At 31.6% G+C, this 13126-nt stretch overlaps 1 protein-coding gene across 1 annotated transcript in view; it reads left to right on the top strand.

Annotated features, from left to right (window-relative positions):
- LOC147079911 (dystrophin-like protein 1) overlaps positions 1-12110 on the top strand; it is a 265039-nt gene extending 252929 nt beyond the window's left edge. Inside the window, exon 3 of the mRNA XM_085946878.1 lies at positions 11529-12110. Coding sequence (XP_085803004.1) covers positions 11529-11585 — 57 coding nt within the window. The 3' untranslated portion in view covers positions 11586-12110. The remainder of the gene's footprint in view (positions 1-11528) is intronic.
- Positions 12111-13126: the final 1016 nt, after the last annotated feature.

The raw sequence follows: 13126 nt of genomic DNA, 5'->3' as shown, positions 1-13126 counted from the left end.
GCTTATTGGCAAATAATACTCTAATAGTCAATTATTACTATTTTACTCCATAATTAGTTAGGTACTATAAGTAAGTAGCTACTGCTTTTCCATTTTTGTACGTGATAAAAATAATATCATTTTTATTTCCACGCCCAGATAATTTGTTAAATAATAAATTAAGCATGTTGGAATTTATTCAGTAGTATTATTAAAAACCTACTAATTTTAAAATAAAATAGCATTTTTGCTCTTAAGCAAAGCATATGAACACACCCCTTCAGAGTGGTAATTATGAGTATCAAAAGACTTAGTACGAGAGATAGTTTTTACATTTTTTCAATCTAATGGGATCTTCCCCCATTCAATAAATAAAACGTATTGTAACAATGCAATAATCTAAATGTATGAAAAATTAGACTATCCTGCTGTGGCGATGGGTGAAAGTAGGGTGGATCCACCATAGATACTGCAGACTAAGCTTTGTCAGTTATACGTATTTGTTTACATTTAAATAAGACTACAATAATTTACAGATGGTATTGGTTAGTTTTTAAAATTCAATTATACCCTGAGAAACCAAGCCATAAATCATACATCATTTTGGATATTTAATAAGTGTCATTCGCCGCGGAGTATTTAATTAATATTTAATTACCACATTATTTTATCGTCCTTATCATCATCAATCTGGACCTATCCACTGCTGGATGAAGGCCTCCTCAGCCTTATTCTACTCCTTACTAACACATGAATTGTGATATTTATCAAAATCAGTGATATTATATTATCTACCTATCTATATAATATAATGCGTTATTATCACGAGCCTCCATAAATCCACTGCTGGATGAAGGCCTCTCTACGTTGATTGTATTCTTGACAGTCTTGAATTTCTATATTTATTAAAAATGCTAATGTTATTTATCTATGTATTCATATAGTCATAATCATCATCAATCCACTGCTGGATGAAGAATTCCGTAACGTGATTCTACTACTATCGTTTGAACGAATTTGTGATATTATACCTATTTTTATCACCCTAATCATCATCGACCTGAGCCAATCCACTGCTGGATAAAGGCCTCCCTAGTCTGATTCTACTCCTTTCTGTCATTTGAATTGCTGTATTTATCAAGATCGGTGATATTATATTTATCTACATATTCATATCGTCATCATCATCATCACCACCATCATCAACCAGAATCAATCAACTGCTGGTTGAAGGGTTCCACAACCTGATTCTACTACTATCGGTTTAACGAATTTGTGATATTATACCTATTTATGTCGTCCTTATCATCGACCTGAACCCATCCACTGCTGGATAAAGGCCTTATCCTACTCCTTTAAGGCCTAGCCTTATCCTACTCCTTTCTGTCATTTGAATTGCTGTATTTATCAAAATCGGTGATATTAAATTATATCTATTTATATTGCCTATGAGCCTGAATCAATCCACAGGTGGATTGCATTTCTGACGGTTATATGAATTGCTATATTTATCAAAATTGCTGATATTATATTTACCCATTCAAAAAATTGTCATTATCATCATCAACCAAGATCAATCCACTGCTGGATGAAGGTTATACCAATTCTACTCTTCTTGGTCATGTAAACTGCTATATTTTTTTTAAATTTGTGATTTTATATACCTACCCATTTATATCGTCATCAACCCATATCAATCCACTGCTGGATGAAGGCCTCTTTAAGCTGATTCTACGTCTTTAGGTCTTATAAATTGGTCTAGAATAGACTCAGATATAATATGTATTTCTTTATTATTTATCAACATTTGTCAAGATATGAATGTCCCGCACCGGGAAACTATATTGTTTAAGGTTTATTTATAAATCAAAATATGATTTTAAAATATTATTCTATGGCTGCAAGCATTTATTTTTTATAGACAATGAAACAAAATAATGTTTTAATTTATTTTTTATGCTGCTAACCTTTTTCTATTATGTAAATGGGACCCAAAAGAGATAAATATTCGCGTTATATTCGATCGCCATTTATGATAATCACAATTGAGATGTATAATTATTTATAATATTTAAATGCACGTACCTACACATATATTGTATTAAAATTAAAATTTCAGTGGTAGCAATCGGCGATTGCCAGCTGTTCTGCTAGCCATAGGAGCCTGAAATGGTGTCAGATGATATTGTGAAGGCCAGACTCCAGAATAGACTACGTATATGACTCCAAATTTGTATTGGCAGTGACGACATGCAAGTCGTGACAAATCAGCGAATGTCTGACGTGAATGAAAATCTATCCCGAAGGGAAAACTATGGCGCCGTCTATACATAGTTTATAAATATATTAAAATCCAACGCCATGTCATTATGACGAAAAGCTGTCTGCAAGACCTAGCGAGACAGACTGGCGAGAGCCAGCTGGCTCAGCTAGTATATTATTATTATTATTACTAATATAACAATAAACATAACATTAAATTGAAGCATGTTGAATTTTCACGACAAATTATTTTTAGTTCGGCACGCGTCATTTGCACAATCCGCGCGTCGCATAGTCACGATCTTTTTAGACCATGCCTCAGCTGAAGTATAGCCTTAATATTATACGAATGTAAATAAAATCAGCACGAAAATGTCTGCAATGTGCACAATCATCTTAATCGAAATGTCAATGAGGCAAAAATGCGTCTTTTGCAAATTCAACTCGGAAGTAAAACACTAACCCAACGAAGCGCTATCTACAACGTGCAATAACACTTTGCTTTGATAATATGATACGATATCATTTCTGTCCAAATCGCGGCAATACTTACTGCTTCTGATGCAATGCAAACGATTCGACTGTTAACTTTGAATACCTCGTGTAATCTAATAACTAATAAAATAACATATATGCATTATATTGTTTGACGTCAATGGCCAATGGAGTCAGTGCTATAGTCACAGCCATCCGTAGGTGAAAGCTAAATATAACTGTATTCTTCATGTTTGAGAATCTCAATAACAGGGATTAAAGCGGGTATTATAGTTTTTTCAGTGATTTTGTCAACTGATTTCTTTTTTCTTTTATACCTTGGGACGCTGTTCGAAGCTACTAACCTCTGAATCAGTGGCGAAGGGTGGAGGTAGGCTGTTAAGATCTGAAATAAATAGTTCACACTGTACTTTGTCAGTCAAACGTATTTGTTTTTATTGAACTAAGACTACAATATGAGTGTTTCACAAGCATAGTGAACCATGTCCATTCTATTTTTGAGTAAGCTAGGGTTAAACATAATATTTGATTATTATTATTGAGTATTAATAATTATTTAAGGGTATGATTGCAATTATTTTGAGCCCATTCAAGTTATTTTATGTAAGGGAAATCATACCCTTACAAAATAAGAAATACTCAAATATTATGTTTGAACCTAGCTTACTCAAAAATAACTAGAATGGACTTGGTTCACAATGCTTGTGAAACACTCATATGTAGATAGTTAACTTCGTTAGTTTTTAAAATTAAAACATGCCTAATCCAAACCATAGTATTATATTATAACATTCAAAAATTATTCATTTATCTATTAAACCATCCACAATCTTAGATATTTTATGGCTATGAGTAAATTTTTTATCGATTATAGTTTGGCTAAGCAGAGCTTAATTAATTTAAATAACAAACTACCACCATATGACGTAATAAGATGTATTATTTATTCAACGAAAACCAATAAGTATGACTGAAAAAGTGTGCAATATTTTTGTTGAATCGCCCGTACCATACCTAAACTATTGTGGTTTGGTTTAGGCAGGGTTTAATTGAATTTTAAAAACTAACCAGCACTATATGCAAATTATTTCAATGAAAACAAATAAGTACCTGTGACTGATAAAGTTTCTTATTTTTCTTCGGCTATATCCGCCCCTTAATTGGAGCATATGAACACCACGCGGCGCCTCCAAGAATCTCTGTCACTCGCCAGTCTTCTTGCTTCGTTCCAGGTCAAACCAGCATCCCGTAGCTCTGGCGTATATACTATATAGATAGTATTCCGGAATCCGGTCGGCTTGAAGAACAGCCAAGCCAGGTTGAGGTTCTCTTCTGGCATCCGTAGCACGTGGCCGAGCCAGGTCCAACGTCGCTTCTTCACTCTCATTGTGATGAGATGAGAGATGTTGCTCCTAAAGTCATACCACACACCCAGTAAACATCTGCTTTCGAAGCGCAGTATACGCCGTCGACGCTCTCGATGTTTTGTCCGTCGCTAATCAGATGGAAATCTGGATCAGGACAGGTGCTATTACACAAAACGTTGGTTTTCTTCGCGTTGATTTTCAAACCAACGCGAAATGAGTTGTTATGCAACCTGTCGATTGTCTCTTGAATGCCCTCAATAAAGTTTAGTGTGCACTATTTACGTCGGATCTTAACAGCTTACCTCCACCCTTCGCCGCTCTTCTGAATGCGTTCAGATTCTAGAGGAAGAACGTACATATTATCACTCCCCGTTGTTGTACTGAATTTATGTTGGCGTCGTCTAAGAAGTGTCTGTGGGTAAGGTGGCGCGCGTGACATATTGAGGAAATTATAGGTTTGTACAAATTATAGCGTGTTTCAATTCATTTTTTTTTTTACACATATTATGGACATTACAAATTATAAGTTTAAGACGTTCACAACATGACATGAAACTTTATTATAAAGAAGAAAGAAAAAGAAAAGTAATAATAGGGATAAAAAAGAAAATATAAAAAGAGAACATAATATAAACATACAAAAGCAGTGAAAATACAATTATACACAGGGGTCGAAATGGACCGGAACGCACAGGAGCGCCGTTCCGATTAATACAAACTCGTAGGAAAATAATTTGACTGTTATAAAATACTCATAAATTTAAATAACTATGTTAATATTTTCGTAAAATCATCGAGCGCTCCGGTTCGTAATATTTTTCATTTCGAGCACTGATTATACATAATATTTATATAAGTTCAAAGAAGTACTAGGATATGGGGACCATGCAGAAAGGCGATGTCCTTACTCTGATGTCCAACATAAATAATATTGTATTAAGCTTTAAACGATAGCCACGTTGTATCTGTTATATTCTAGAAATATAAATACAAAGTATATTTCCTAATATGAGTTTTGAAAAGCTTGCAACCACCTTTAAAATTGTCTCAATGTGTCAACTCTGAGTACCTGTCCACTACCTACGTACTAACTGAAAATATCTGATTAAAATGACTTGCAAGCGAGTCAACAAAATGCCTAACAACATAAAATAATCTTTTATGACATTATAATAGCTGCTAAGAATTTACCTTCTTTTCACTCTGTTGGCCCTAAGAATTTTGGGACAATATGGAATTTGCGTAAAGAACCCTTAGCTTTAGGACGTAATAATATTATTTCCACTGTACATATTAAAATGATTTAACATACATGACTTGAAAACACCTTAGATATATACCCACTAGAAATAATACTATGCTTGCCGGGATTTGAACCCGTATATCCACTGGTATTGCGCCAACTGTGCATTGACCAATTATGCTACAAGCCTCCTATTTAATTACCATAATTTAAACTAGTAGGTTATACATGAAATGCTTATCAAATTACGCTATTATTGACTGTCGGTTTTTGTGTATTAAATCAAGGAATATTAATTAATTTAATTACTAACCCACGCCCGGTAGGTATAATGTATGACCTACTAAATTAAATAATCGTAATTAGATAGGAGGCTCGTAGCATAATTGATTAATGCATAGTTGGCGCGATACCGGTCGTTATACGTGGTCAAATCTCGTCGAGCAACTTTTTTTTCAAATATGATTTTTTTTCTAGTGAGTTTATTATATCTGAGGTGTTTTCAAGTTATGTATGTTCAACATTATGGAATATTACATTCTCAAAATATTGTGAATTATTCGTTGTATAAAAGAAATGGTCTATTAAAAATTGTTAGCACGTTCAAGTAGTCGTTATAACTAAAATATTTGACGAGAGCCGGGCGTCAGTTAGCAATTAAGGTAATTAATATTCCTTGATCTAATACACAAAAGCTGATAGTCAATATAAGCGCAATTCGATAAGCATTTCATGTATGACCTACTACTTTAAATTGTCGTAATTAGATAGGTGGCACGTAGCATAATTGGTTAATGCACAGTGGGTGCGATACTAGTGGTTATACAGGTTAAAATCCCCTCAAAACAATAATAAATTTAACCTATTTAACACATTCACGAATATTACGAAAAATAAATCCATCTTGCTAGTTTACCCAGTATGTTATAAGTTATAAGGTTTTTAGCCCCGTTTATTTTATTAATTTATTTTATAGATGAGAATTGACTATTCATTTGATTGTCAGTGTACACTAATTACCACTGGTGAACTCGCTTAGTGCCGAAAGGCGAATCCCGGGTCGCAAAAAATGACTCAAATAGAATAGTATACCTACTTAATCTCAAATCAATTAGGATAAAACATTATTTGAAATTAAATAAATGAATATTTTTTTAACATGTATATGTTTTACCGCTCGACGTGATATTAAAATTATGTGCAGAAATTCAAGTGTAACGCAGAAATGTTACTATTACTATTTTATGACAATTCTTCACGCCGACCGGTCGTCCGATCTTCGGAGTTAAGCAACATCGGGCGCGGATAGTATTTGGATGGGTGACCACTTGGGAACATTTTATTATAATTTTTCACGGTCGAAGACTGCAGTAATTGTATAAAAATTCTGTTAGCGTGGGTTCGAATCCAACTTCCGACAAATATTTATATATTTTATTTTATTACTAATAATATGTATTTCTTAAATTATTATTTTATATTTTTAACCTTAAGAAAAATATACGTTAAAAGGGGAGGGTTGTACCTAGAGGCACCTAGCGGAAAAATACGAAACTTGCAATTTGAGATATTTTTTTTGATAATTTACAATTTCAATTCTATTAATTAATAAATATGTATCTGAAAACATCAAAAAGATTCTTTTTTTTAAGTCAAAGATAAACTTACAATATTGTAAAAAATGTGAATTTGTTACATATTTCAATCATCTTTATTATTAAAATTTTGTTTAAAAAGTTTTGAATTTAATTTTTTTTAACCTTAGTAAGACAAATGTACTGTAATAAGTGAATACTAAACTAAAAAATTGAGGATAATTTTTTTTTCTATTTACAAAATATCTAAAATTGTGTATGGCTTAATGGCATAATTTTAGATATTTAATAAATAAATGAATATTTTTTGACTATGACTTGGATTTAGGGTTTAATTTAATTTTAAAAAGCAACACACACTATCTAAATTACTAGTTGGCAACCTTTTGAAAGACTGGGTAAAATAATCAATTTTGAACAAATTATTTGGTTAGTGGGTAAATGCTGAGTACCTCCGCTACATGGAAGTACATTGGAATGTGGATATGTGTCTTCAATCGCCCTCAGACATAATATACATGTTCCAATGTACTTCCGTATAGCGGAGGTACTCAGCATCAGGCTACTGATGCATTTTAATAGGTTTTCATCAAAAACATTTTGTTAAAACAAAATTTTGTTACTTATATGGGTGATTATAATAACTAATAAGCAGTGTTTTTATTCTTATTTTGAAAATAATGATTCTTTATTGTATCTCTTCATGCCTAAATAATATATTTAGCCGCTTTACGCTGATAAATTATTGTCTCCATAAATATTTTCCGACCGAAAGAAAATATAATAATTGGCGAATATTTTTTTGTTTTAATATTACAGCACTTTCCTCGAATGCATTGAAAACAAGTACTAAAAAATAAAATTGGCGAAATGTAAAAAACTGTGTTAGCGGGCGGCATTATTTCTTTTGGTCCGTTCATAAAATTTTGAATAAATAAACAGCAGCGCAACGGGAGATTCGCGGTCCGCTAACTTTTATTGACGTTAGATGCTTGCCTCTACCAACTTACTATACACATAGTCTCGCTTCCTAAAATTAAAGCCGATTTACGCGCAGGAAGCCCCCAGCCTTAACTGCTTTATAATGTAATTATAGATTTATAATTTGAGCCGTTATTGCACTGCTAATTTGTTGTGTAAAAGAATTACACAGCTGAACCTAAATCATGTAGAACACCTCACAATATAATATCACGAAAGTGTTTCGACTAATACTGTATAAACTTCACTTATACGGTAGGTATAATGTATAAAGATACAGGATAATTTAGTACTTGTATTGATATATTGTTGGTTCAAAATAATTATTGATCAAGTCCATCAAATTGGATGTTGAGATATTTGGACCTAAAGTTAAGACTCCTTTTGTAAAATTCAGGAATGTTTTCACTGTAAATACTTACCATATTTTGATAGTACACGGATCAATTTAAATAAATAGTCGAAACATAAAGTTTATTCAGGCTTTATTAATATTAGCAAATTAATGTTAGCAAATACCTCTTTATAATGCTGAAGGAACTATCAAAATGGACATGATTCACATCCAATTTGATGTATTATGCCATTTTTGTGGAAAATTGTAGAGCTCCGACTGTGATAATAATACACAATATAGAAATCTGTTTTATCTAGACACTGAAATAAAATTATCGAATTTTATGAAAATTGTACTTGATCCATAATTATTGTGAACCACCCATATTAAAAATACTATGACATGTGATGAGTAAAAAAGGAGGCATACGAAACCTAACCTAACGAAATCTAATGGTTGTAAATTAAAAATGTATTTTTTGTTAGAAGCAGTGACAAGTTTAAACTATCTACTTCAATTGTGCACATTATAGAATACCTAAGTAGTTCAGAGGTCGATAATTCGTAAACCATTTATTAAATCCATCCTAACGGTAGAGTCTGTTTAACGAACCTTAAAGAATCTACGAGAAATATTAGAAAGCATGTGATGGAAAGCAAATTCTTATAGTTAATGCCAAGTGATAAACTCATTTTATAAATTAAATAATTTCCTTTATACATAATGTCAAAACTCCAACAGATAGTGTCAAAGCATGAGTTGAAAAGGTACCGTGTCTAGTTCGGCTGAGTTGGGATTTTGTCATTTCCTACCTCTCGACTTTATTATAAATCATTTTTTCACATGAAAATAATATGTCACGCTGCTAGTATTACCTGTTATAGCGATCTTATCCACTAGGTACTCCGTCGATTCTTAGAGACTACATGTATTGTTCTGGTAATGTCTAAAGCAGGGGTTCACAAACTTTTTCGTCAACGTGACAATTTTAAAATAAAAAATATTTGGCAGGCCGTTTCTTTTTGTAAATATTTTCAATTTTTAAAAAACGTATTTCATTGTCATATTCACAAAATTATATTTTTCACTTAATATACATTATTGTTACTCTTATTAATATACTAAAAAATAATATAAATTTTTTCACCATGTAATTTATGCAATTTGCTGTTGTTTGTTTGAAGCTAAATCCTGGAATCTAGGCTCAAAGTGTGTGGTGTGAATACGCAAAAGATTTTCAAATAAAGAAGAAGAATTGATGAGCGTATTTAACTATATTTGGATATACTTTAAGGGAAAGTCCTTTGTAGAATTTAATTAAATTCTTATCAAGATGAGATGCTTTTACTTCCACGTTCTCTTGCAAATCTATTCATTCAAACTGCATATTTACGGTAATAGCACAAATATTAAAGCGTCTGACCATTAATTTTTGCCATAGATTTAATTTAAAATGTAATTTTTAATATTCAATATGAAAACTAAAAAATAATACAGATTTAACATAAATCTCACGGGACACATCAAAAACGCTGGATACACTTTGTGAACCCGTGGTCTAAAGCCTATTGATGAGCATACAAAAAACGAATACAAATAAAAGTATCTTTAAAAAGATCACGAAAATGTAGTTTAAAAATTTATTTCGAAGATCATACGAAGATTAGTTGTATTATGTAGTATATGTATTTTATTTGGAATTAACAAACTATAGACTGTTGTATAAAATGGACATGCATTGAGCTTTTGTACTGTGTTCCTACCAATATAACATTTCTTTGAAAAAACACACCTAAACATTATTTTTTGTGAATAATATGGAAGAATTATTACTGAGATAGCTACATTCATTGATAATAATGGTAATAAGTACACGCCGTACAACTTCCCCCCAGCTGTTAGATAAGGAAGCACGTATTTCATGATGCTTAATCGGCAATCTCATTCGGCAATCAGAATTTCATTCATTTGGGAACTGACATTTCCATGCGGAATTAAAGTGGAAATATTACAGTCGTGGGTGATTAGGAAATTTATGAGACTTGATTAATGTGTAGTGGCAATATTGTTTCCAATCATGTTTGGATAATTATCTTGAATAAAAATGAATTTAACATTATATTGCTTGACACTTACTGACAACACCAAGTGAAATGAATCAATATTATTAAAGTGTAATTGGTAGTTAAGTTAAATCATACATAATTGAATTATTCATACTTCAAAGAGTAAATAAATATTAAAAATAATCGATAGACATAGAAATAATTATATTATAAAGAATATAATATGTAGGTATTTATGGTAAATTTGTGCGTTCTACAAAAGTAATGTATAACGCATTCATATTGTGTACGTTAACTTGCCAAAATAATTCATGCATACAAGTAGCTAGTTCCACAATATTTTAGTTGTATTTACATACATAACTAGTTACTTATAAGGCTTGGAATGGAGTATTAACCGTTAGCGTGCCACGTTCAAGACTTGTGTAGGGTGGGTTCCAATAACCAAGAAATTATTGCGGAGAACGGTGTTTATTGAAGAAAAAATAGTTTATAGCTGACAATGAAAACGATTAGGTACCGAAAAGTCAAAAGTTAAAGTTAGAGTCTCCGGCAATAGGCAGTGTCCGAATGACGATGTGATTTTGAAGCGTATAAAAGCAGATCCCAACATACGATAGCAGGTACGGCCTATTTTGTCGGAATTGAGCAGCTTTGGTCTACGCAGATAGTTTTCATTGAAAAACTTAAAGCTAATTTATATAAATACAAAAACTAAAATTTAATATTAGATAATGTTGCTGCTGAATTTATTAATTCGCTGCCAAATGCTGGTTATAGCTTGTTTTTGAGGCCATCCAAAATATGGGAATGTGGTGATGTGAAACGTGTCCGAAAACATTTTAACCCATAGCTTACGGGCCGCACAAAATTGTGTTTTTGCTAATTACTTTCCAAATGCAAATTAACACGTTAATTACAAAATTAATTAAAAGGGCCCGTAAGCATTGTGTTAATTAAGTTATCTTTCTTTATTATTATGTTTAATTTAGCCTCTGGGTATACGATGTAACAAATTCATTCGCTTAAGATTACACAGTTACTCACATAGTTACATTATTATTACATTATGGTTTATATTTTTATATTTTAATATGCTGCTTAATATACATTATTTCAGCCTAAAAGCTTTAAAATATTTATAACCAAGTCTTTTTATGTTTATAAATTGTATAATTAATACTATGTTTCAATTTATTTCAGGTGGGTGCGTATGCTATACTGCTCAGTCAGGAATTTCATAAAGTTAAAAGTAGGTAAGCAAACACATATTTGCATGGAGCTTCAGTGACGTTCCATATTTTACATTGTGACATTAACATTATTAATTATTTTTAGCTTATTTGACTTAATTCCTTACATGAATTTATTATTTGTTTAACTGTAATAGTTAATTTTTGTTGCGAGATCACGATCGCGTAACATAAATAGAAATATATTTAAACGTATTGAATGAGTAAATTTATTTTTAATTGTAAAATTCCTTCGTATTGGCAACTTCTAGTCTCCAATGAGACTCGTGATCTTTCACTGGTAAAATGATCGGATGACATTTTGCCTCAGTTTTTTTTTTGGGTTAGATGTCACAGTTAGGATGATAACAACGCAGGACTGGAAGGAGCTGGAGATTGCTCTATCGACGATCTAATTTTGAAACGTCATAGTCGGTAAAGTCGAAATGATTAATTCTAGCTCTGTCAACATAGATAATGTGGAGCGTAGAGTACCGGTCCCTAACCCACGGGTCTTGACAGCGAGTCTCAGTCAAAGCCTCGTTAAAATCACAAAAAAACCCATTGGTCGAGAGATATTTCATTCAAATTCAAATTTTAGGTATAGTGAACATTACAAATTATTAATTTAAGACGTTCACAACATAGCATTTAGAAATAAAGAAATATTATTTAAACAGTATTATATAAAATTTATTAAACAGTAGAAAAGTGTAAATACAAATATATAATATATAATATATATATATAAATTAGACACAAGGAAGTACACTTATTGAGCTAAGTAGACTCTATTTTGGGAATTCATAAAACAATGCCCACCTATACTCATCCTCACGCATGTGGAATATGTCAATATCTGAAGTGATTTGGTTGATTGTTATATGTTGTTATAGATAGTTATTGCCCTCTCAATTGACATTACCAATGACAGGTTAGTTCTGCACGCTGGTAGAACAAATAACCGATGCTCCCGATTTCTAAGATAGTTATAAGGGGTTGCCAACTACTGAACGGTAAACTGAAAAAAATATCGACTACTTATCTGAAAATTCAATATGAAAATTCATTTCGATTTTAATCAGATGGAATTTTATATTTCCATAATTATATTATTATATATACTTATTATTTATTATTTTATTCAACGCACTATGAACTACTTACGTTAACTGAAAATCAGAGTTATCGGTTTGAATTTTAAAGTTGGAAACAATTTAGTAGGTATAAAATAATTAATAAAATTGCAACAAACAATATTATTTATAAAATATAAATAAAAATATCCAGTCAGTTTTATACTGTTATGTGATGATTGCGATATGATATGAAGACATAGTCAAAGTGAAGGAAAATGAATGTGACATTATATTTAATGTATTTTCTTTATCTTATAATAAATTATTCTTATATAAATATTACATGTGGATCTTAGTTACTTAGCTACTCGTATTATAAAAGATGGTTGTGACTCGAAAGAGGTGTGGAATCCGTGCTATAGAGCATCGGTTACCAACCTGTGGTACGCGAGTGGATAGTTGGTGGTACGCGAAAAATAATCAGTAATGG

Source organism: Rhyacophila brunnea, unplaced genomic scaffold (assembly GCF_057557595.1).
Source record: "Rhyacophila brunnea isolate RB1 unplaced genomic scaffold, BYU_Rbru_1.0 scaffold_1, whole genome shotgun sequence".
NCBI classification, from domain to species: Eukaryota; Metazoa; Arthropoda; class Insecta; order Trichoptera; family Rhyacophilidae; genus Rhyacophila; species Rhyacophila brunnea.
This window is presented reverse-complemented; position numbering and strand designations above follow the sequence as displayed.